This window comes from Sinohyriopsis cumingii, chromosome 14 (genome assembly GCF_028554795.1).
Source record: "Sinohyriopsis cumingii isolate HCF-2022 chromosome 14, ASM2855479v2, whole genome shotgun sequence".
Classification (NCBI taxonomy): Eukaryota; Metazoa; Mollusca; class Bivalvia; order Unionida; family Unionidae; genus Sinohyriopsis; species Sinohyriopsis cumingii.
Window position 1 is genome coordinate 101108887 of NC_142974.1, and position 26557 is coordinate 101135443.

General features: G+C 32.7%; 1 protein-coding gene across 1 annotated transcript in view; it reads left to right on the forward strand.

The window, feature by feature from the left end:
* LOC149784496 (coiled-coil domain-containing protein 60-like) overlaps positions 1-26557 on the forward strand; it is an 82556-nt gene that overhangs the window by 20430 nt on the left and 35569 nt on the right. Inside the window, exons 4-8 of the mRNA XM_089932997.1 lie at positions 983-1059; positions 10759-10828; positions 16684-16814; positions 20386-20535; positions 25599-25790. Of these exons, the coding sequence (XP_089789123.1) occupies positions 983-1059; positions 10759-10828; positions 16684-16814; positions 20386-20535; positions 25599-25790 (620 nt within the window). The remainder of the gene's footprint in view (positions 1-982; positions 1060-10758; positions 10829-16683; positions 16815-20385; positions 20536-25598; positions 25791-26557) is intronic.

Consider the following 26557-nt stretch of genomic DNA (forward strand, 5'->3'; position numbering starts at 1 on the left):
GCTAGGTGGGTCAGGAAACCAGATCATCCACAGTAATACAAAAACATAATTGTACACTGTCACACTTGTCAGTTACAAGATACACATGTCATTTATGGTATCACACTAATGTCAGTTACATTAAGATACACATGTCATTTATGGTATCACACTAATGTCAGTTACATTAAGATACACATGTCATTTATGGTATCACACTAATGTCAGTTACATTAAGATACACATGTCATTTATGGTATCACACTAATGTCAGTTACATTAAGATACACATGTCATTTATGGTATCACACTAATGTCAGTTATGCTATCACACTCATCAGTTACACTGTCAATCTAGATTCAGTGTGGATTATGTTAAGTTCCTTAGCAGCTTTAAGCTCAAGATATATTTAAATTCAAATATTTTCAACCTTAATTCACTCAATGGAATGGTGAGCGATGTTAACAGATTGTCCTAGATATGCATGTGAAGTATCACGGCACATTCACAATGTTTACCCATGCCATACTGTAACTTGGAACTCAGTAAATATCTTAGATTGAGATCAAACCTTGTTTGAGCGAGGGTCAAAGAATCAATCTACATCTGCACAAACTGATACTGAACAGGGACATGGGCTGTTACAACCTGCCTCATATCTGGGGCATTCTGTTAACACTGCTCACCATTCCATCAAGTGATGTCAACAGTCAGTAGAGATTAAATCAGTCTGCTGATACAGTCCTTAGTGTGAGGATGAAAGTGTCAGGTTAGCTTTCTCTATACTGTTTGTGTATGTTATTGAACAGTTAAAACATTGTAAAATATGAATAATAATACTACACAGATAAGTTTTCACCAAAGTACTTTACTACCCACATTCATATATGGCATGAAAATTCTAACAGTTGTAAATCTGTCAAACTGCATAATGGTACTCACTCATTGTGTATTGGTACCTTAATGATTCAAGGGATGAAATGTCCTCAATTTTCTTTTCAGTTTACTGCAGCTAAATTTGTCTTGAGGAGGTCTAGAAAAGATCTGAACACTGTGAATAAGGAAGTTACACATGGAAGGTAAGATGCTATTGCTATGTTAGTGTTAGTGCTTATCATTAATTTTATCAAATTATTTAGGCTTTTATTGCTTTGTGATGATGTTTGTCTTTGAAATCATTGCCAGTTGTTAGTGCAAGAGATGTGCAGATGATATAAGGGACTCCTTGCAACAGATTGTAATAATGAGTAATTTTGCATTAACTCAAACTTTTATTGGATAAAAAATATTATCATAAAGGTGGGAAATAATTAAAGGAAACCAAGTATGGATCAAAGGTAAACACTAAATAAAAGCAAGATCTGGAATGGACACTTCATTGTACAACCTGTTCCTGACAAGGCAATCAAGCCTTGATGGATAAATTGTTTTCAAATTATTTATAAATTTGAATGCTGACCTATTTAATGTTCTTGCAAGGTTTATTTTTGACCAAGTAATTAATATACAACAGTAAAATTTATACTGTTTGGTTTTAGGGATTCTAAGCATTTTTAATTGCAAATGTGTTGTTTTAGAGCTTGAAAGCAAAAGGTGTAGTAACTCCTGTAAGAATGTTTAGATCACTTCATTATGCTAAATAAATTTAAGGCCTAGTTCCAAATTAAATGTCTCAGAAAAGAACCTTGCCATACCATTGATTCATGACATCTGTGATGTCTTGTACATATGTGATATGACATATCACACAGCTTTGCACATATGTGATATGCCATGTCACACACCATTTCACATATGTGATATATCACTGACCATTCTGATATTATGATAATGGCTAGTCATTGAACAGAATATGAAAATAAGTTTTGTAAAGATAACTGGTCATTTATAGTTTTTATTGGAACAATAATAAACGGGAGATTTAATTGCTGGAATGGTGATACAGCAATATCATGGATCTGATGCCTTGATGTGATATCATTGTCCTCATGTGATATCTTTGGTCAATTTACCATTAAAATTGACCATCAGAGTGATGCCTTGCTGTGATATCATTGTCCTCATATGGTATCTTTTGTCAGTTTACCAATGAAATTGATCATCAGAGTGATGCCTTGCTGTAATGTCTTTTGTCCTCATGTGGTATCTTTTGTCAGTTTACCAATGAAATCGATCATCAATCCAATTCTTGGCTGTGATGTTTTTGTCCACACATGATATCTTTTCGTCAGTTTACCAATGAAATTGATCATCAATCCAATTCTTGGCTGTGATGCAATTGTCCTCATGTGATATCTTTTGTGAGTTTACCAATGAAATTTACCATCAGAGTGATGCCTTGACATGATATCATTGTTCTCATGTGATATCTTTTGTCAGTTTACCAATGAAATTGGTCATCAGAGTGATGCCTTGCTGTGATATCATTGTCCTCATGTGATATCTTTTGTCAGTTTACCATTGAAATTGATCATCAGTCCAAATCTTGGCTGTGATGTCATTGTCCTCACATGACATTTCTTGTCAATTTACTAATGAAATTGGTCATTTTATTTAGTATTATTCAGCAGCATACACTATAGCCATCGGAAAGTGATATAGTTCACATGTTAAATGGATGCTGAATCATTTATGTATTGATCATTTCATCAGATGTGTTGAAACATGAAGATTGTTGAAGTATAGTTCTGCATTATTAAAATGTCAAAATGGCCGTGTTATAGTACAGTTCATGGGTACATTTACATGTATCAAAATTTATCAAAGTATTTTTTTAAATTACTGCAAAGAGCTTGTATCACTTAACACTTCTGTAAACAAGATTGATATAACAGCAGTAACATTACCATTGTCTTACTTAAATAAAATATCTCTGCACTCCAAATATTAAAATGTTACAGTAATTACCCATGTCTGTATATACATGTTTTACATTTTTACACCCATGTAACTCACATCTATAATTCTTCTGTTACATTTTATGCCTAAATCTGTACATCAGTATTGTGCAGTTTTATCACCAAGACAACATACATCCATATATAGATGTTATCAATTTTTACATCCAGAACCAATGTGTGCATTCATGTTGGACATGTTTATATGCAGATTATCCAAAGCTATACATTTTGTGTACATTGATACACATTGATAACACACATTTACACATTTACATTGTACATTTTTACATTCACATTACCTAATATCTACATGGCCATCTTGAATATTTTTACACTCAAATAACCTACATCTACATGTACGTCTTGGATATTTTTACACTCAAATTACCTAATATCTACATGGCCATCTTGCATATTTTTACACTCAAATAACCTAATATCTACATCGCCATCTTGAATATTTTTACACTCAAATTACCTAATATCTACATGGCTATCTTGCATATTTTTACACTCAAATACCCTACATCTACAGGTCCATCTTGAATCTTTTTTCACACTCAAATTACTTAAATCTTCAATCCCATCTTGAAATTTTTACACTCAAATAACCTAATATCTACATGGCCATCTTGAATATTTTTACACTCAAATTACCTAATATCTACATGGCCATCTTGCATATTTTTACACTCAAATACCCTACATGTACAGGTCCTTCTTGAATCTTTTTTCACACTCAAATTACTTAAATCTTCAATCCCATCTTGAATATTTTTACACTCAAATAACTTAAATCTATATGTCTATCTTGAATATTTTTCACACTCAAATACTCTACATCTACACGTCCATCTTGAATATTTTTTACACTAAAATACCCTACATCTACATGGCCATCTTGAATATTTTTACACTCAAATAACTTAAATCAGCATGTCCATTATGAATATTTTTACACTCAATAAACCTACATCTAATGGCCATCTTGTATATTTTTACACTCAATAAACCTACATCTAATGGCCATCTTGTATATTTTTACACTTAAATAACCTACATCTACATGTACGTCTTGAATATTTTTACACTCAAATTACCTAAAATCTACATGGCCATCTTGCATATTTTTACACTCAAATTACCTAATATCTACATGGCCATCTTGCATATTTTTACATTCAAATACCCTACATATACAGGTCCATCTTGAATCTTTTTTCACACTCAAATTACTTAAATCTTCAATCCCATCTTGAATATTTTTACATTCAAATAAACTAATATCTACATGGCCATCTTGCATATTTTTACACTCAAATTACCTAATATCTACGTGGCCATCTTCCATATTTTTACTCTCCAATACCCTACATCTACAGGTCCATCTTGAATCTCTTTTCACACTCAAATTACTTAAATCTTCAATCCCATCTTGAATATTTTTACACTCAAATAATCTGATATCTACATGGCCATCTTGAATATTTTTACACTCAAATTACCTAATATCTACATGGCCATCTTGCATATTTTTACATTCAAATACCCTACATGTACAGGTCCATCTTGAATCTTTTTTCACACTCAAATTACTTAAATCTTCAATCCCATCTTGAATATTTTTACACTCAAATAACTTAAATCTATATGTCTATCTTGAATATTTTTCACACTCAAATACTCTACATCTACACGTCCATCTTGAATATTTTTTACACTAAAATACCCTACATCTACATGGCCATCTTGAATATTTTTACACTCAAATAACTTAAATCAGCATGTCCATTATGAATATTTTTACACTCAATAAACCTACATCTAATGGCCATCTTGTATATTTTTACACTCAATAAACCTACATCTAATGGCTGTCTTGTATATTTTTACACTTAAATAACTTAAATCAGCATGCTCATTATGAATATTTTCACTCTCAAATGACCTACATCTAATTGCCAATTTGATTATTTCTGCACTCAAATAACTTAAATCTACATGTCCATTATGAATATTTTTACACTCAAATTACCTACATTAACATGGCCATCTTGAATACTTTTACACTCACAAAACCTACATCTACAAGTCCATCTTGAAGATTTTTACACTCAAATAACCTATATCCACATGTCCATCCTTAATATATTTACCCTACATCTACTTTGCCATCTTGAATATTTTCACACTCAAATAACTTAAATCTACATGTCTATCTTACATATGTTTTACACTCAAATAACCTATATCTACATTGCCATCTTGAATATATTTACACTCAAATAACTTGAATCTACATGTACATCTTGAATATTTTTTACACTCCAAATAAACTACATCTTCATATCCATCTTGAATATTTTTTACACTCAAATAACCTACATCTAAATGTCCATCTTGAATATTTTTTACACTCAAATAACCTACATCTAAATGTCCATCATGAATATATTTACACTCAAATAACCTACATCTAAATGTCCATCTTGAATATTTTTTACACTCAAATAACCTACATCTAAATGTCCATCATGAATATATTTACACTCAAATAACCTACATCTAAATGTCCATCATGAATATTTTTTACACTCAAATAACCTACATCTAAATGTCCATCATGAATATATTTACACTCAAATAACCTACATCTAAATGTCCATCATGAATATTTTTACACTCAAATAACCTACATCTAATGGTCCATCTTGAATATTTTTTACACTCAAATAACCTACATCTAAATGTCCATCATGAATATATTTACACTCAAATAACCTACATCTAAATGTCGATCAGGAATATTTTTACACTCAAATAACCTACATCTACTGGTCCATCTTGAATATTTTTTACACTCCAAATAAACTACATCTTCATATCCATCTTGTATATTTTTACACTCAAATAACCTACATTTAAATGTCCATCATGAATATTTTTACACTCAAATAACCTACATCTACTGGTCCATCTTGAATATTTTTTATACTCAACCTACATCTATATGTCCATCTTGAATATTTTACACTTTAATAACCTACATCTACATGGCCATCTTAAATACCTTTTACACTCAAATAACTTAAATCAGCATGTCCATCTTGAATATTTTTACACTCAATAAACCTACATCTAAAGGCCATCTTGTATATTTTTACACTTAAATAACTTAAATCAGTATGTCCATTATGAATATTTTTACACTCAAATGACCTACATCTAAACGTCCATCATGAATATTTTTACACTAAAATAACTTACATCTACATTGCCATCTTGAATACTTTTTATACTCAAATAACTTACATCTACATGGCCATCTTGAATATTTTTGCACTCAAATAACTTACATCTACAGGTCCGTCTTGAATATTTATTAGGAGAATGATTTGAAATACATTATATTTGGAGAGTTCCATGAATTTACAATTCTTTTTGAAAATTTAGCAATTTAGCCACTTTTATCAGGAATTGTTCAGTGAGGTACATTTTTTGCAATTTTGGCCTCAGCTGCAAAGTGACAAAAACCCCATGTTGAAGTTTCCTCAAGTATGATAATTTTATTGCATTCAGATTGTATATCTTTTCCCTCAGTATTAAAATATTCTCATCTTCAGTGATATGTTTTTATTTTCCAGTCATCAGGGTCATAGATATGAGGGTCAGAGCAAACGTAATAGTTTATATTCACATGTATGGTCCAGACTTAAACATTCCTTTCTACAGAGGTAGAAGTTTTGAATTTGTAGCAGAGCTATGTGTTTCAATATAAAATTAAAATTAAAAGTTTTATTGGTTTCTATCATTCTGTGTAGCAAATATTGGTAAAATTAAGTTTTAATCTTGGATAAATTTGTAATCCATATTATTATGATTATTATTATTATTATTTATTATTATTATTAGAGGCACTCTTGGTTCTTACTAGATTTAAAAGGTGATGGTACTTTAATTTTCATATTTTTCTTTTTGTTTAATTTGATATTCATCTACATACATATTGTAGCTTATTGACATAATAAAACAACAATGTCAATTTCACTCTTTTGAGAAATTTTTTCATCATGGTACGTGTCTATACTTTTTGGATGGAGCTTTAAAAAAAAAGTTTAATTTTTTTTTAGATTGTTTTCTAGTTTGTAAATTAACAGAGGTTTAAACTTTTCTCAACTCTGGTATCTGTTGCAGCCTCCCATCAGCGAACACATCAGTTTTCTCCTTCCAACAGTTGTAATGCAGCTGAGTGGCTGCTTGTGCAGCCATTTTTAATTTAAAAATATGCATATCAATATGATGCATTGCTATTAAAATAAAAGTATAACACTCCCTCACTATAAGGTCCTTTATTATAATGCAGTTCCTGATATAAGGCAAGTATAGGCATGAGTCCCATTTCATTAAGTGGTAGTGTTATGTATATTTAATTTATTTTGTGTGCCTGACCTTTGTCCATGATTGAGGATTGAGTTTTGGTGTGTACCTGCTTTTATTTTGTTTCTAAGTTATATATAGATGTTTACTTGGGTCTTAGTTCAAGACCTAGCCTTGATTATAACCTTTGAAGGTCAAAATATATTGTGTGTAAAGTTGTTATATAAGGTTTTGATAAACAAATTATTAAATTCCTATTTTAATATCAGTCTTGGTGGAATATCACTTTTAGTTGTCTTCAGATATAAGTTGAGAGGATTGATTTATTATTCATTCAGTTTATTCATTGAAATTGCAAAGTGTTCATTTACTTTTGGGCTAAAACACTTTGATGTGATTATTGAAGACTCATTCATGAACATTCTGGATTACATCGTTGTGATACATCAAGAATATTGATATATTGGTACATTAGCACATTTTAAGATTGAAATTCATTCAGAACACAACTATAATTCATTTGGAAAACTCCATACTTTTGGTTGTGTGATAGAACAATTTGGAATTTAATTCACAATACTGTAAATATCTTTAAAATTTTCACTTTTTATTCTAGTGGAAAAAAATTATTTGTTGAATTTTACTAAACTTGTTGGCTTTGCTTTTTCTACTACTTAGTTTAAGATGATAGAGTTGTAACAGTGATAAAATATATCTGTCATATACTTCAGAAGAAGGCAGTTCCCTCTATGGTTCCAATGGACATTGTTATAATACTGTATTATTTCAGAAAGATGGCATGATTGTGAACAATTTGTTGGATGACTTTTGAAATGAAACCTAATTATTAAGCAATCTGCACATGCTTGTATATGTATGTGTCTTTATAAAAAATGTTTTAAATAGGATCATTATCATATAGTATAATTTTGACCCAGGTCATTTACTGTGAGATCATTACCGCATAGTGTAATTTTAACCCAGTTCATTTTCTGTGAGATCATTACCACATAGTGTAATTTTAACCCAGTTCATTTTCTGTGAGATCATTACCGCATAGTGTAATTTTAACCCAGGTCATTTTCTGTGAGATCATTACCACATAGTGTAATTTTAACCCAGGTCATTTTCTGTGAGATCATTACCGCATAGTGTAATTTTAACCCAGTTCATTTTCTGTGAGATCATTACCGCATAGTGTAATTTTAACCCAGTTCATTTTCTGTGAGATCATTACCACATAGTGTAATTTTGATCCAGGCCATTTACTGCATGATCATTAATACGTACTCTAATTTCAACCCAGGTCATTCTGCACATGATCATTACTGGATAGTGTAATTTTGATCCAGGTCATTCTCTGCATGATTGTTAGTGCATCATGTAATTTGAACCCAGGTCTCTGCATGATTGTTAGTGCATAGTATAATTTCAACTAAGGTCATTCTGAGCATGATCATTAATGGATAGTATAATTTTAACCTAGGTCATTCTTTGCATGATTGTTTGTGCATAGTATAATTTGAATCCAGGTCTCTGCATTATCATTAGTATATAGTGTAATTTCAACCCAGGTCATTTGCAGCATGATCATTACTGCATAGTGTAAGTTTGATTAAGGTTATTCTCTGCATGATTATTAGTGCATAGTGTAATTTTCCCCTAAATCATTTTGAACATGATCATTACTAGAGGGTGTAATTTTGACCTAGGACATTCACTGCATGATCATCCATCTATTGCATAATTTGCATCCACTTCATTCTCTGCATAAACATTAGTACATAGTGTAATTTTGATCCAGGTCATTCTTTGCATGGTCAACAAAAATGGTATGTTCACAGAGAGGAAACTGTTCTAGTCCTATTATCATTTATTAGAAGGCAAATTCTTGGTCCAGATTATAAGTTATTTTAATGATTTGGTTAATTTTTCCTTTTATATTTTTTTTCAGACCAACAAATTTACTGTAAGCCAATTATTGTCTCCAGTTTTTCAGATTATTTTCATGGTATTCAAAATGATGAAACATTATTGGAGTTCTGTTGACAAAGTCAGTATTGTTAAAGATGCTGAAACTTTAAGATTTATTAATATTTTTGTATTCATAACACAGGTTAATGGACAATGGTACATATTTATGTGTACCCCATTCGGTAAGGGACAGTCTCAGACATAAATGTTTCTACTGAAATCTAACTTCTGTTACTCAGCTGTATCTTGGAATATTACTATGTACTGAGTCCAATGTTACTATGCATTGGGAGTGCAGTATATCCATCTGAAAAAATGAGTTCATATTTTCCCATACAAATGCAGTAACCTTTTTATTATATGCTCATTTTCTTATTCTACCTAATGCTTAACTATATTATAAAAACACTACAAGAAACAAAGTAACTTAATGTATACTGTATTCCAAACTAAATACACAAGTGCAGATTCATCATTACACAACAATTACATTATTACTGCACACCTAACTAAACCCGGATAAATTTGAACTTAGTCGTGTGCTAGACATAACTTTTGAAAGAAAATGGTGCCTCTGGTTAAAATTGAAATTTGGAGTCATATTATGAATGAATGCCCATTGCAACAGCTTTTCCATTTGATCTGGAATGAATAGATTTTGGTATTTTTGTCAATTCTACAAAATTTCATGATTTATGGACTGGATTTGTATGTGACAATTCCACATGAAATACATCAGATTGAAGAAGTGAGGGAGAAGCATGTTGACATTTGCAGATGTGTTTCTGTTTCTGTCATTGAATGTTTGAAATCATAATGTGGGAAAAATATGAAGTCTTTCAAGTGCAATTATTAAAAAGATGCTATGGAATTTAATGCTTATTTCATTTTGAGTGCAGTAAGGAGGAAATAATTGCACTTATATTTGAAATTACAGTACAATTTCAAAATGTAATCAAGATTGAGAACCTATGACATGGCTCATGTAATTCAGATTTGCAGAACTAAGAAAGTACATTTTGAGGAAATTCAGGATGTAAAACTGTAAGTATATTTTTATGCCGTTCTTTTTACCAGCTAAAGAAGACAGTTTATGCCTTATCACTCGCATGTTATTTGTAAGGACCCTTTCTGGTATCTACTGCATAGCTAGCCTAAATCAGAAACATTGTATCAAAAAAGATATGCGGAATGTGCCAAAGCAGCTGCTATGTGGCAGTCCATGAAACATCTGCTTTGCTTCATTCAGAAACAAATTTAATCAAACAAAACGTAAAGTGCCTACTATGCGAGTGTACATGATTTGTTTACAAATCAAAAGTGCTAGCGTCTGTGTCCATTGTTTGTTTAGAATAGAAAGTAGTTCCTGTATTAGTGCAATATGAAGTTGTGTGCAAGTTCAGTATCATATAATATTGAATGATTCTGACAATGCAGATTTAATAGAGAATAAAATGAGCATATAAAAATGCTATGTATTGAGTGCAGTAAACCAAAAATAAATATACTGATTCATTATGTTTCCAGGAGTATGATACGGAATGTACGCCTGGGTCATGGTTTGTTTGATCTCATTGAGAAGGAAAAAGAGGCAAAGGTGAGTCAAGTGAAAACTGTATTGTTATTGTTCAATCACCAATAGTCCATATAAAATCCTTATTATATGTTGTCCTCTAGTTGATTGTAGAGAGAAGTTTCTGTACATATATGGAAAAACTTGTGTATTATATTTTGGCTTTAATTATTTTATATTTTGGTTAAATAATTTATTAACCTGTGAAAATACAAACAAAACGTGCTTTTGGATTTGGATTTATTTTTAAAAAATGTAGCTTTAACAATTTTTCAGTCATATCATTACGATGTATGCAGTGTGACTATTTATAGTGATGTCATGCACTGGGGCATCATGCCGCAGACATGTAGCATGATGTCCCACCCAGTCACATTATCCTGACACCAGGCCAACCAGTCTTAACACTAACCTCTTAATGCTGAGCACCAAGTGAGGCAGCTGCTGGTACCATTTTTGTAAGTCTTTGGTATGACTCAGTCGGGGATCGAACCCACGACCTCCCGCATGCGAGGCAGATGCTCTCAACCACTAGGCCACTGGAGCAGTCAGCAAAACATGTAGAAATAGTTCCAGAGAATACAATAGTACCTGTCTTATTTGATTGAGTATAGTGAGCAATACATTACTAGTGGTATAGACTTTGATTTGTGTTGCTTAATGCAGAGTCAGGTATGGGTCTTTGCTGTTTGTTTTAGGATGACTTCATGGGATCAAAGGTAATTCTGATCTGTCCTTACATTATGTGAAGGCAGATCTAGGTATTTGCTGTTTGTTGTATGGTGATTTTAAGGGTTCAGTGTTGACCCTGATCTACCTGCACAATAAAGAAAGGTCAGTCTGGGTATTTGATGTTCATTGTAGGTGATTTTAGGGAACAACGTTCACTATGATTGTTCCTTACATTATGTGTGGCAGATTTGGGTATTTGTTGTTTGTTGTAGGATGGCTTCATGGGAGCAGTATTGACCCTGAATGGTCCCTACATTATATACAGACAGATCTGGGTCTTTGCATTTTGTTATAGGATGATTTCAATAGAACAATGTTGACATAGATTGGTCCCTACATTATGTGGAGGTAAAACTGGATATTTGCTATCTGTTTTGCAATAATTTGAATAGAACAATTTTAACATAGATTGGTCCCTACCTTATTTGCAATTAAAACTGGATATTTGCTATTTGTTTTGCAACGATTTCAATAGAACAATGTTGACATAGATCAGTCCCTACCTTATGTGCAAGCAAAACTGGATATTTGCTATTTGTTTTGCGATGATTTCAATAGAACAATGTTGACATAGATTGGCCCCTACAAAATGCAGACTGATATGGATCATTGCTGTTTGTTGTAGGATGATTTCAGTGGAACAGTGTCAACCCTGATTTGCCTGCATGGTATATGATAGCAGATCTGGGCTGTGCATATTGCAAATTAAGTCTCGTCTTTTTTTACATGGTTTTTGTTTAACCTTGTAATAATATTTTTAATTCCATGTCATGAATGAAAACAGTTTAATGATAATCAGCAAAACAAATTTTCAGTTTTTGGACCGTCAGGAGATTCTTGGTAGCATAATTTGCAATTTATTAAATAGATTTGGCTAATCTTTTACATAAATCAAAATAAAGGCCACATAGAAGGGAAAAGATGCAGAGGTAAAGCTGTCTCCTATAAACATTTCATCAAGAATTAATTATGGGCGATGAGCCATTTTTGAGACTACAATAGAGTGTGGTATAGAAATGTACTCTGTTGACCAAAATAATGGTGGTAAAGCACTTAAACAAAATATCTCCCATCAATTGGAATTAAAATCCAGCTTTTGATAAGTGTTCTTCATGTCTGTAATTTTCAAGTGGTGATATTTGAATTTTTGTTGCAAACATCCTCACTTTTCAATGCAGTTTACCTCCCACTAATATTTTAATGCAGTATACCTACCACTCATTTTTCAATGCAGTATACCTTTCAGTTTGATTACAAGTTTTTGGACTACAGTAATACCTTGTGCATTCGCGTTTCTGGATTATCGAATTCACGGATTCGTGAAATTTTCATTGGTACCCTCTACGTACATGTTTTCTTTATTTTATTAAATTGTACCTTCATTATATGACTTCTGTGACATGTGAAGTTTACCTAGTTTACCTTCGTGACAATGACAAAGAAAACGTCAGTCATTAAGTTTACAGTCCCATTCGTTACTTGGTTTTACATTACTGTGAGTGCAAAAGAAAACGGCAGCCAACGAATTAGTATAGGGGTAATATTAGTTTACATGTACCGTACTGTAAATGCGCTAGTGTGGCAAATACCCATTAGGCGATACTGTACTCTATTTTTACGTCAACCATTTATTTCTCTTTTTAAGGGTAATGTATTAAGCTAACTTTTAAATGAAATTAAAGTGCTTTGGGAGCATGATTTGGGTCATATTTAAGGTTTAAACCCTAGAAATAAGCATTTATTAGCATTTTTGGTGACTTGTACCAAACATTCGCGATTCCTCCTGATCCGCGACTGGTTCTGGAACCTAACCTCACGAATGTTCGAGGTATTACTATACATGTATTATGGTCAGTAATGTTATTTTTAACTTCAATTTTCAATACACTGAATAAAATCAGTTACAGTTTTGATGCAGTAACAGAAATGTAATTTAAGTTAATACAGTGCACTTTGTTTGAAAATTTAAAACAATGGCAGTGTATGATGCCTCTTAAAGACTGACAGTAGTTGTAATTTTCAGCATATTGATGACAGTCTTACATAAACATCATATGTCTGAAAATGAAGTTTTTTTCTTCTTCAGTTTGTGTGCTTTTTTAGGTATTATTTTTTGGTTGACATTGATAGATAAGACCTGATAAAAGGTTTTTATCCAGGTTGCAGATAGAAGTTCTCCTTTGGACATTATTCTTTCCTGGGAGAAAACCACAATATTTGCTAAAAAGAAGTGATAAATTTATAAAAAAAAGTATACATAAACTTAAATTTCAAATGCCATTTTAATAAATTCAAAACTCATTTGAATCCCTCTAGTGTAATCTAAAAAAACACTCTGGGTGGCTTAAGTGGTTAGAGTATCTGATTCTGATGCAGGAGATCAGAGGTTTGATCCCCTGCCAAGTCATACCAAAGACTTATAATAATGATGCTAGCAGCTGCCTCACTTGGTAGTTTGCAGTACAAGGTTAGTGTTAGGACTGGTTGACCTGGCGTCCGCAAAATGCAATGGGTGGGAGACAATGCTATGTGTCAGCAGCATGATGCCCCAGTGCTAGAAATCACTATAAACTTACACACTGCAGACATTGTACTAAAAGGATACAATTGGAACATTGTTAAAGCTATGTTAAAATCCAAAAACCATAACAAACAAACACCCAGTGTAATCTTTGTTACGACGCATCAAAATGGTCCTCATTACATGTAAGTCACATTGTTGGTTGCTTATCTTAATGGTATAATGTCATTTAAATGGGTACCTAGTCGTTCCGTACCCAAGTCGTTTCATACCCAGTGGAAATTGGTTGTTTCGTACCCAAGGTGCTGGTCGTTTCGTACCCAAGGTGCAGGTCGTTTCGTACCCAAGCTGGTGGTCATTTCATACCCAAGGTGCTTGTCATTTCGCACCAATTAATTTACAAGTGTACAAGTATTTTCATATTTACAGCTCCCTTTTCCTAGCTTAAACAAAGCATATCCAGGCAAAAAATTTACCAAACACAGATAATTACAGTAATTGTATTGTTTTCACTGTATAATAGCATCTATGTACAAAATGGAATTAAAACAATATTCACATTGCCAGTAAGAAGAAAAATAAAAATGTTGGCCAGGTTTAAATAACTGAATAAGTCCATTATTTTTGTATAGTTCCAATTAACAATTGTCATATTTCTTGGTATTATTTAGTAATGACTAACGTGTCCGAAAAATTACAAATGGTTATCCCCTCAAAACAACTATACATTTTGCGATCTTTTAATAATGGGGCTGAATGCAGATACAATAGTGTCGTTTGTGTAAGTTTCTCTTCTCCAAGACCCAATACTGGTGTTAATTTAAATTTTTATCACCTGCTTTTAAAGGTGTTAAACGTGGTATATTATACGGGCAACCAAGCCATTTTTGGGGGGAGGGGGAGACAGCCGATCGCATTGGCATACTGTACACATTTTTGCTCACTTGGGTACCAAACAACCAGCACCATGGCATGAAACGACCATTGTTTTGGGTACGAAACAACTCATCTGGGTACGAATCGACTTGGGTACGAAACGACTTGGGTACGGAACGACCATGAGCCATTTAAATGTACATGGACTTTATTAGGCCATTTATCTAAAAGATAATGAGAAAGAATCAGATAAAAGGTCTTGCATTAGTATTAATTCGGATATTTGCATAGCATTTACCAAGAAAATAAACCTGTCATTTGGAGTTTTTAAATCCAATCCAAATCAGAAAAGTTAAATATTCTCCATTTAAGTAAATGACAATAGTCCTAATGTATATCATTAAAATTGTTTTCTTCTTTAACATGAGAGAGACAGAGAGAGAGAGAGAGAGAGGGAGAGAGAGAGAATTTCTTATATGTTTTCAAGCATGATTGATATTCACGTTACTGAATACAAGTCAACTCTTTTACATATCAGCATCACACATCATATTGGCACAGCAATCGTGTTTGCACATCATGTTTACACTGCAATAATACTCACACATGTTTACACAGCAATAATGCTCACACATCATGTTTACATTGCATTAATGCTTAAATATTATGTTTACTCTGCAGTAATGTCCACACATCATGTTTACACTACAGTAACGCTACACAGGTATGTTCACACCATGTTTATACAGCAATAATACTCACACATCATGTTTACATTACAATAATGCTCACACATGTTTACACAGTAATGTTCACACATCATGTTTACACAGCAATAATGCTCATAAATAATATTTACACTGCAGTAATGCTACACATGTCTACACTGCAGTTATGCTCACACAATGTTTTTGCATCAATAATACCCACACATCATGTTTGCACCGCAGTAATGCTCACAGAACAATAATGCCTGCAAATCATGTTTATACACCACATGCCACTTTATCAGTGATTTGTAACACCACTAATACTGATTGGCCATTTATTCAGCCTATTTGAAAATGACAACACGGTATCACAGTGAGGTTCAAGGTACTATTTCTGAGGAAATATGAAGCTGTAGTCTTTTGACAGTCTTTATTCAATCTGCCACTTAAGCTGAAACCATTTAATTTTATACATAATCAGATCATCATGTACAGCAGAACTGACATCACATCACTCATATTTACAAACTGCTGTTTTTCAATGTATGTATTTTCTAGTTTGGAAGCAAGAGTCTTGACCTATCAGCAGTGTAATGCATTTGGTAAATGGCCAGCTCCAAAACTGAAAAATAGCAGTCAATCTTGCCATGTTCTAACCCCAGAATCAATTGCTCCATTTTTATTGGGAATTATTTTAATTGTCCCTATGTTTTGGGACGTCAAAGAAGATAATTATTTTTGGCATCCCAAATCTAATGGTAAAGCCAGTAAAATGTTTTAGAAATTGTTCTTTTACTTTCACTGTACCTGGAATTAAATAAAAATATATATCTCTTACACACAGTGCCACCGACAGTAATAGGCTTGTAACTTTGAGCCATAACTAAAATTGCATGTTGCAGTGCAAAATAATATTGGAGATTTGATTATCTCCCCATGTGGGTAAAACAAGAGGAGCAGGGAGGTTATGCAAATGTACATAAGTAATTGAAATGAATCCAGGCACTAGCAGAACATTCATTTCAATCAACCTGTTGCAGAAAGCTCAGCAGGAGGCAGAAAATCAGCGAAAACGGGAGCAGGCACGAAATGAATGGCAGCCTCCAAAGCTGGAGAGTGACGGAGAGGAAGGCACAGACGATGACTTGGATCAGGACGCAGATCTCAGCAGGTAGTTACCTCCCTTTATTGATAGCTGTACACTATATATACAGCTATACATAAGTTCTCATATTTAAAAATGTAATAGATGTCTGAAATAAATGATACAATTATTTCAAAATGGTAATCATTTAAATATCAAACAGAGTTATTGACTATAATTTTTAATTTATTGGAATGTGCAGATGTTTGAGCATTTTTTCAATGCAAAATTGACCAATTTAAAGAGGTTAGTTAATAGTATTGACCTGAAAACTGAAATAATCAAACTTTAATTTTAAAGAAAACAAGATATTAACCATTTTACCATTGGAGTTTAGAAGTCTTTTTATTCTCAAAACATTTTCAGATTTGTATTGTCATTGAACCTAAGAATATTATAACAAATGCTGAACATTCTAAGACATGATTCAATTAAGTGCATGTAAAAATGACTTATTTCCCCACAAATGTCAATAATAACTAGAGATGCCTATGGTATATTTGAACTTGATTCTCGTGACATGCTGTATATTCTTCTGGTGCTGTTGCTATGGCATGATGTAGTCAAGCTTATATTCAGATATTCTCACTTATCAGTGTGCAGAATGAGCTTTTGTTACAGCACAGACCTATTCTGGATGCCATTTGTAAATTTGATGGTAAACTTTTGGATACAAGTTTTGACACCAAGTCAATGAGCTGTAAGAATGGAGTTTTACTCTCTAATCACTTGTCATTATCATTAGTTGTTATGAAATATATAGACTGTCTTGTAGTAGCATTTATCATCAGTGGATAATCTTCAGATTTAAACAGTTTTAATGATTTTATTTATATATATATATATATATATATATATATATATATATATATATATATGGAAATACTTAAATCCTGTAGAATCAGCATTGAAATGTTACCAAATAATATTCAACCCATGTCTAATGAAATTTTTTAAAGTGATTGATTTTATGATGTAATACAATAACTGCATTTTTAAAATTTAATTTCTTTAGCTATATAATAATAATATTAATAATAATAATAATAATAATAACTATTTAAAGAGGGTGACACAATTAGTTGCATGAAACTAATGCTCCTGATGGGCCTATATTATATGCCTATTTATTTTCAACAGAGACACACACACACACACACACACACACAGAGCTTTGATAATAAGCTAAACTCATATATGGACATAATAAACAGAAAATTTAAATGATCATGCTCCAATCAGGTACATTGTGTATATACAGTACAAAAGTAGTGAGACAACAAAAGTGGAAGGTTAGTGAAATTTATACTTTAAGTTGACGTAGTGTATTTGTGAACTCAGACAGGTTCCACTTTTCATCCATTGAATTAGGCTATAATTAAATGCATTATATTTGTGCTGATTCTAATTTCCTTTGGGATTTTTAAGTCATCCTGAATATTGAAAACTTTTTTAAGAGAAAGAATCCATTTTTTGATGGAGTTAATGGTATCTAGACTCAAGCATCAATTAAACATTTCCAGCAGCCATTAATTTGCACACAAATTAATTTTTCAAGAGTAAATATGCAATTAATTCAAAAAAATGCAAGTAGTGAAAACTATTTTTCAAAACTACAAATGTTTGTAACAATAACCAAGGGACATAATTCTGCATCCATCACACAGATATAATGCCACTTTCTGCTTTGACTGCATAGTTAAAGTTGGATTGGAAAATACTTTAAAATGTCATTATAATTTTTGAAATTTTGCACAACTCATCTTTGACCAAATCCAGACAATGCATTGGTGGGTGTAATTGATGACTCCCCCCCCCAATCTCTTGCAGATGGGTATAATAGGGGGAATATAATGATTATTTACAAAAAAATAGTTTCAAAATTTGCACATTCCTAATTGTAGTCCAAAACTTCAAAAAAGTCTGAAGCATTCATTCCTCATTTAACTGAAATTCTGCTTAAGCAAAGAATCTACACCACTCACTCAATAACTCGCACCCTGATAACTTGCAAATCTGCTTATAACGCAGGGTCTGGCATGGATCCCATTTTTAAAATCCAAAAGTACCCCAGATATGACCCCTATTTGTTGAACTTGAAGAAAATCGCTATCAAAATTGGTAACAGAAACTTTGATGTATCGCTCGTTTTATCGTCAAAAACAGTAGCTAGGACCTGGAAATTTTGATCAATACTATGAAATATCAAATTTAAAAATAAGTCATAAATATTTTTACATTTTCTTTCCAAATGACATTCCTAGCACACCGCAATTAATGATATGCAAGGAAAAATCAATGAAAATGTAACTTACACCAAGCAGAGGCAGTACTTTAATAAATAAATACAAATTAATTTTTATTTTATCAATTGAAATTTGTGCTCTAGTACTATCTTTTAGTTCCTTTTAAGTGTAATTGTCATAAATGCAATGTGTCCTCATGTAATTAAATGTAAAATTCATCAATCTACTGTAACAGCTATATTTGTGAGCATTTCTCAGAGAACCTAATTAAGTGCCAAAAGTGTTTTGATAACTGACTTGCAGAAGTATTTGTTGTATTGTTGTACTGAATTAAAAGCTGGCTTCCTTTGTATTATCACATTAATTATGTCTTTTGAATGAAAAAAAGGAGGTGGAATAAAAGAAAAGTTAAAACGCACAAAAATCCTACTAACTTAAAATCTAGCGGCCTCGGTCGTATGTCAGGTTAACTCACTTCATTTGATCAATTGAACACTGTTATAAACATTATTGTGTATGTAACATAAACTACCTTAAATTAACCGACTCTTTCATAACTTATCAAAGATAACAAGGCGGCCAAGCGAAATGTATACTTCATAAAATAAAGAGCTTGATTTCACAGATATGGTCCATTGTGGGCAAGAGAGTTTCAGAAAATTCTTGAACTGGCACTTAGAGATATCTTCAGGGATGACAAAAAATTTCATTATTACTTCCAATGAAATCATGACATTTTACTAATTGAACAATACAAAATTGAGTTTCGACATAGACATGTCACAAAATAAAGGAATCATGTTTGGTGGTTATCAATAGTTAGTCTAGTTCCCTGCTTGTGGACTCCCGATTTGGTAGTATACTATTAAACACCACTATGGGAACCAGACTGTTATTTAAACAGAATAATGAACAACTTAATAAGAAAAAACGCATTATTAAAAATGATTATCGACGTAATTGTAAAATGAGGATTCAGTCATTAAACAGCCAAGTTACCTATTGCCACTCCCCTTAACAGTTTTATCAATGTCAGAGCGATTTTAAAAAAAATTTGGGGGTCCCTTGGTAACTCGCGCCTTGCTTATAGTGCTGTCTATGTTTGTGGACCCTGTTGTGTGCGAGTTATCGAAGGAGAGGTGTATATGGATATCCAGTGATTCATTTTAAGCATGTAAGAATAATATTTGTAGAAGTTTCTTGGTTTACTATATACTACCAGTCTTCACTGATTGGTTTCTATATTAACCATGCATGTAGTTATACACCGTTTTGCTGTTGCTGCTGTTGCTGCCACTGTTACTTGAGTGTGTTAAATGTTGACTTTGTCACTATATTGCTTGCCTTGCTAGTTATCTGGTGCCTGCCCCACAGAACACATTTCTCACCAGTCTCATGACCTCTGGCCCTGATACGGATGAGGAATTGGGCATTGAGAATGATGATAATGCCTCGACAGATAGCAGTCCAGAGAGGGATTTTGCCATCGTCACATTTACAGGGTTTGTATCTGACTGTCATGCTTTTATATATATGCAGTTTAATGTGTTTGCTTGTACAATTGTTATCAGCTGCAGGAGAGCATATTATGCAACTGTACATCTGTGTGTACTGTACAGTTTTGCACCACTGCAAAAAATAGCAAAGAATGTATGGTGCATTTTTGCACCACTGCAAACAACATATTGTGCACTTATAGATGTGTGTACACTATGCAGTTTACACCATTGCAGACAGCATATGTGTAGTTGTAGATGTGTGTACATTGTGCAGTTAGCACCACTGCAACTATCATATTGTGTAATGATTGATATGGGTATACTGTACAGTTATCACCACTGCAAATAGTATATTGTGTAATTATTGATATGTGTATACTGTACAGTTAGCACCACTGCAAATAGCATATTGTGTGATTATCAGTGTGTGTATACTGTACCGTTATCACCACTGCAAATAACATATTGTGTGATTATCAATGTGTGTATACTGTACAGTTATCACCACTGCAAATAGCATATTGTGTGATTATCAATGTGTGTATACTGTACAGTTATCACCAATGCAAATAGCATATTGTGTAATTGTAGCTGTGTGTACACTTTGCAATGTGTTGCACAATTATAAATCAATAACTACAGAACCCACTAAAGACACAATCTTTCAAGAATCCATTTTATTTCATATTCTAATGTACATATTAATAAATGAACAATCCTTTATTTGGAATCAGACATATTTGTAGCACAACATATTTGTATTTAACATTTCTCATTTGCCATTTATATTGAGCATGAGACTTTAAGTAGTTCAAGGTTGAGCTTCTTTGGAAGAGACCATTTTCTTTACAGGGTACACAGACTGAAGTTCAACTGAACCAGTTATCAGTGCAGTTATGTCAAGCATAGTGTAATTAATTTTAGTAAGGTGATACACCAGTATAAAAATGTTTTATTAACAGGTTGTTCAGAGTTGTAATTGTACAAAATTGTGTATGTTTTATTCTGAGTTTATGGATGGAATGAGTTTAGTATAGATTCATTGATGCCATTAGGCCAAGACATATTCATAACCCATATCAAACATGTTCTTCTGCTGACATTGAACAAAACACAAATGTGGTTTTGTATTATTACTATCTCTTTTATGATTTCTAAATATTTTTTGGGTATTACTGTCTGAATGAAACTGAGAACTATTAAAGTTTTATTGCATCAAATCATATATATATGCTGACATAAAATAATTTCTCTAATAAGCAATTGCAATCTGGGTGTATGGTATGATGGTACATATTGAATACATATTGTATATTGCCACATCATGCATGTAGATTAAGTGGGTATGTACTAAATATGTAGATCAGATATTGCAATTCACTATCTCATTTCATTATCCTGTATGATACAATTTGAACCTGAATGTTTTCTAAACAAATGATCTTTTAACTTGAAAGTTGGAAATCATAAAAGTATTAGTTCAAAGTAGATGATAATCCAAATTGTTTTCCTGAAGCAAATGAAAGATAAGATTTCTTTGGTTGGTATGCATTTAGAATTGTAATGTGTTGTATAATTTTATATAGGAAGACTTCATCTCATGTAAGGTAACAAGTTTAACGGTGTACAAAGATAATTTACGGTGGTGATGGAAACAACATGCACATTGTCTGTTTCTTTTTATATGCCTGCCATAATGCAGTATTATGTTATGATATCTGCCTGTCCATTTTATTGCTAATTCTCTTTCTGCACAATAAGAAGTTGTCCACTATTTTCAATTACCAATTGCTGTTGATGGCTCGTGCTCATGGTATGGAAGAACTCTATAAATTTCAAGGTCAAAAGTTCAACAGTCAGGGTCAAGAGAGATAGAAGAAAAATGGTTTATGCACAATAAATTAAGTTCTACTCCATCCAGCTACCAAACTTTGTGAATAGCTTGCACTTGGGGTATGAAAGAAGCCTGTTGATATCAAGGTCACATAGGATATGAAAGAAGTCTCTTGATATCAAGGTCACATGGGATATGAAAGAAGTCTGTTGACATCAAGGTCACATGGGGTATGAAAGAAGCCTGTTGATATCAAGGTCAAAATGTCAAAGGTCAGGGGCACAGTGACAGAAACAAGAAAATATGTTAGTGCACAACAACCCAAGTTCTCCACTATCTACAGTTGCCAGACTTTTTAATGGTTAGCAATTGAGGTAAGAAAGAACTCTCTACTGGGATAAAAAGGTTAAAGATTAAAGTCACTGATTGGAAGAAAAAAAAAATGGTTTATGTTCAAACACTCAAGTTTTCTACCATCTACAGTTACCAAGCTTTGTGAATGGCTTGCACTTAGACTTAGGAAGAATCCTATCAATTTTGGGGTCAAAAGCTCAAAAGTCAAGGTCACTGTGATGGAAGAAGAAAATTGCTTTCCACACAGTAACTTTAGTTTTGAGCAACTTCATTTACCAAACATTGCCAATGGCTTGCATTTGAAGTAAGGAAGAAGCTTATTGATTTTGGGGTCACTGACTGCAAGAAGAAAAATGATTTTTGCACAATAACTTGAGTTTTATTTCATAGATTTGGACCAGACTTTGTGGGTGGCATTCACTAGGAATAAAGAAGAAACCTATCATTTCTAGGGTGAATAAGTCAAGGTCAAAATTACTGTGACTATAAGAAGAAAAGTGATTTCGGCCAAAACAATTTCACTTATCGTCATAGTGGACCATTAATAACAGAGAGGCCTATAATGTGCCATTCATAGCACTCTTGTTGATAGTTACGATGTATTCTCTTATATTCACTTAGTGTTATGTGTTACTTTCATAGTCACTTAGTGATATGTGTTACTTTCATAGTCATTTACTGATATGTGTTGCTTTCATAGTTACTTAGTTATATGGATTCTTTCATAGTAAATTAGTGATATGTGTTACTTTCATAGTCACACATCTTGAGTACAAGCCATCTAGTTAACAACTCTGTCACACTAGTATTGTGTACATTCATTCAGTATGATTCTGTCACACTAGTATTGAGTACATTTCATCAGTACAGCTGTGACACTAGTATTGAGTACATTTCATCAGTGCAACTGTCATACTAGTATTGAGTACATTGCATCAATACAGCTCTCACACTAGTATTGAGTACATTCCATCAGTACAACTCTCTGACACTAGTACTGAGTACATTTCATCAGTGCAGATCTGTCACACTAGTAGTGAGTACATTCCATCAGTAAAGCTTTGTTATGCTAGTATTTGGTAAGTTCCATCAGTACAACTCTGTGACACTAGAATTGAGTACATTCCATCAGTACAACTCTGTCACACTAGTACTGAGTACATTCCATCAGTACAACTCTGTAACACTAAATATGGAGGATTAGCATGTACAATAAGTTGGGTGTACAAACTGCGTGGCAGTGGTGAAAGCTAAGGACAAGTTAACATTACAGCTGCTTTAAAAAATGGGCTTTTTAAAAGAAATTGTTTCTTCCCATAATAATTTTCAGACATTGAAAGCTTTATCCATGCTAATTGCACACATTATTTGTGGCCTTGTTTAAATGATACAGAATAGTTATATATATATATATATATATATTGATTTTTTTCAAACACAATTCTTGTTTTATATTGGAAATATAAAAGATTGTCAGAGTAATAGAAGTGATGCAGATATCTGACTGAACTTAGGTAATCTATGATTGACATAAAGTTAAGTTGTCCAATATATGTATCTATTTATTCTTCTTGTTCATTATATAAATATACAATGATTTTTTTATATATCTCAGGATGTGTTGAAAGTTCCTCATAATGTATGCAACTTACTCAGAAGATGTAACCTTTGAAAAAGACACTTTAGACTGAGCAATAGACTTATATTCTCCACAAAAATCATTTTAGACTGAGAACTGGACTGTATCCCCACAAAAAAGAATAGTTAGACTGAGCATTAGACTGTATTCCCCACAAAAAGACATTTTAGACTGAGAATTGGACTGTATTACTCAAAAAAGGAAATTTTATGCTGAGCATTAGATTGTATTTTCCACAAAAGAACACTTTAGACTGAGCATTAGACTGTATTTCTCACAAGACACATTTGAGACTGAGCACTGGTCTGTATTCCCCACAAAATGACACTTTAGACTGAGCATTAGACTGTATTTCTCAAAAATGACATTTTAGACTGAGCATTGGAATGTATTCCTCACAGAAAGTCATTTTTGGCTGAGAATCAGATTGTATCCTCACAAAATAATATTGTGTTTTATATTATATGAGAGTGACTTCTCATACTGAGCATTATAGTCTTCCATGTTGTACAGCTTCCAGTCCAGTGCAATGAGCATTTTTCAAAATTTGTTTGCTTGATTTTAGGTAACAGGGACATTCAATATTAGATGGCTTTGGTATATAAATTTGAATTCTTGACTGTTCATTTTAAAGATGTTCTGCCAAGGTCTCCATGCTCCAAATTTGAATGTATTTCTATACAGCCCTTTCTTAATTCTGTAACACTTAAATTTACAGTGAACCTAATGTTTACAAAAATCATCAGTGGTTTAAGGAATTATTTTGCAATGTAGTAGTTACTTTGAAGAGTCCAGTAAACATGGGAGTAAGCACATACACTTTCCTTTTGCCACATGGAGTGCCAGACCTTTATTGCTATGTGACAAAACATGAAGGACTGTGGGGAAGATATATATATATATATAGAGAGAGAGAGAGAGAGAGAGAGAGAGAGAGAGAGAGAGAGAGAGATAGATAGACAGGCAGACGGACAGACAGATAGGATTATCACTGATAAATACTGATTTGACAAATATCATATTTTATGAAGATAACCAGACTTGGAAGAGTTATTACATGTTCTTCATTCTGTATTCATGTAAGTGTCAGGTCTAAGTGGAATATTCAGTTTGTGATGTTTACATTTTTTCTTTAATTTCAATTATTTTTCCAGTGTAGAACAATAATATAGTAAATGAAAGTCCATGAAAACTTCATTTCATCTTATTATTGTGAAATTGTCTGATTTTGTGTTTTAGGATGGCACTAGCAGAGGATGAGGAGGAATGGAGGAAAACACAGTCTGCCATGCTGGCTTCCCGAGCCACATCTGCTCTCTCTCGGCCAGGAAGTATGCGCAAGAAGAAAACTCAGACACCTCGGCCCTATACCCCTCAACACACTAGTATTTATAGTCGAGAGGGTTACAGATTACCGGAGGATATTTCTAGGTATATTTTTGTATTCTTGTTTGAACAGCATGAATATCATATTTTCACTTATTTCTTACCTCTGTGAAAGTTCTTATATATATACATGTAGATCTGTTAATATATGCCTTTGATTGCTGGAAAGATATGAGTGAAAAGTCTGTTGTTTATTCAGTCTTGAAATTTTCTTACAGCAGCCTGTTTTTTATCCAGTCTAGAAAGGTACTTAAAGCAGTCTGTTTTCTCTCCAGTCTAGAAAGGTACTTAAAGCAGTCTGTTTTCTATCCAGTCTAGAAAGGTACTAAAGGAGTCTGTTTTTTATCCAGTCTAGTAAGGTACTTAAAGCAGTATGTTTTCTATCCAGTCTAGAAAGGTACTAAAGGAGTCTGTTTTTTATTCAGTCTAGAAAGGTTCTCAGAGCTCAGTCATTGTACTAAGAAGCCAGCTACTCTGTTAAAGTGCAAATCATAAAGGTCATACAGACATTCAGTTCTGACTATGTTAGTTGTTCCAACCATGGTCATAAACTAACTAACAGGAAGAAGCAGAATCAACTAGTTTTGTAAAACTTGTATAATTTAATTATCAAAGTTATAAAATGATAATTTAAGAGGAAATTACAGTATTATCAATTGAATCCAAAATAATCCTAAACATGTTATATTCAGGTCCAAAAGAATAAAATGTTCAGAATTAATTTCAAATCCTCTAATCTCCTGGTCTGCCAACAGTTCTGATGTGTCACAATAGCATTGTTCAGAACTCCTTTGAATAAGTCACGATAGTCC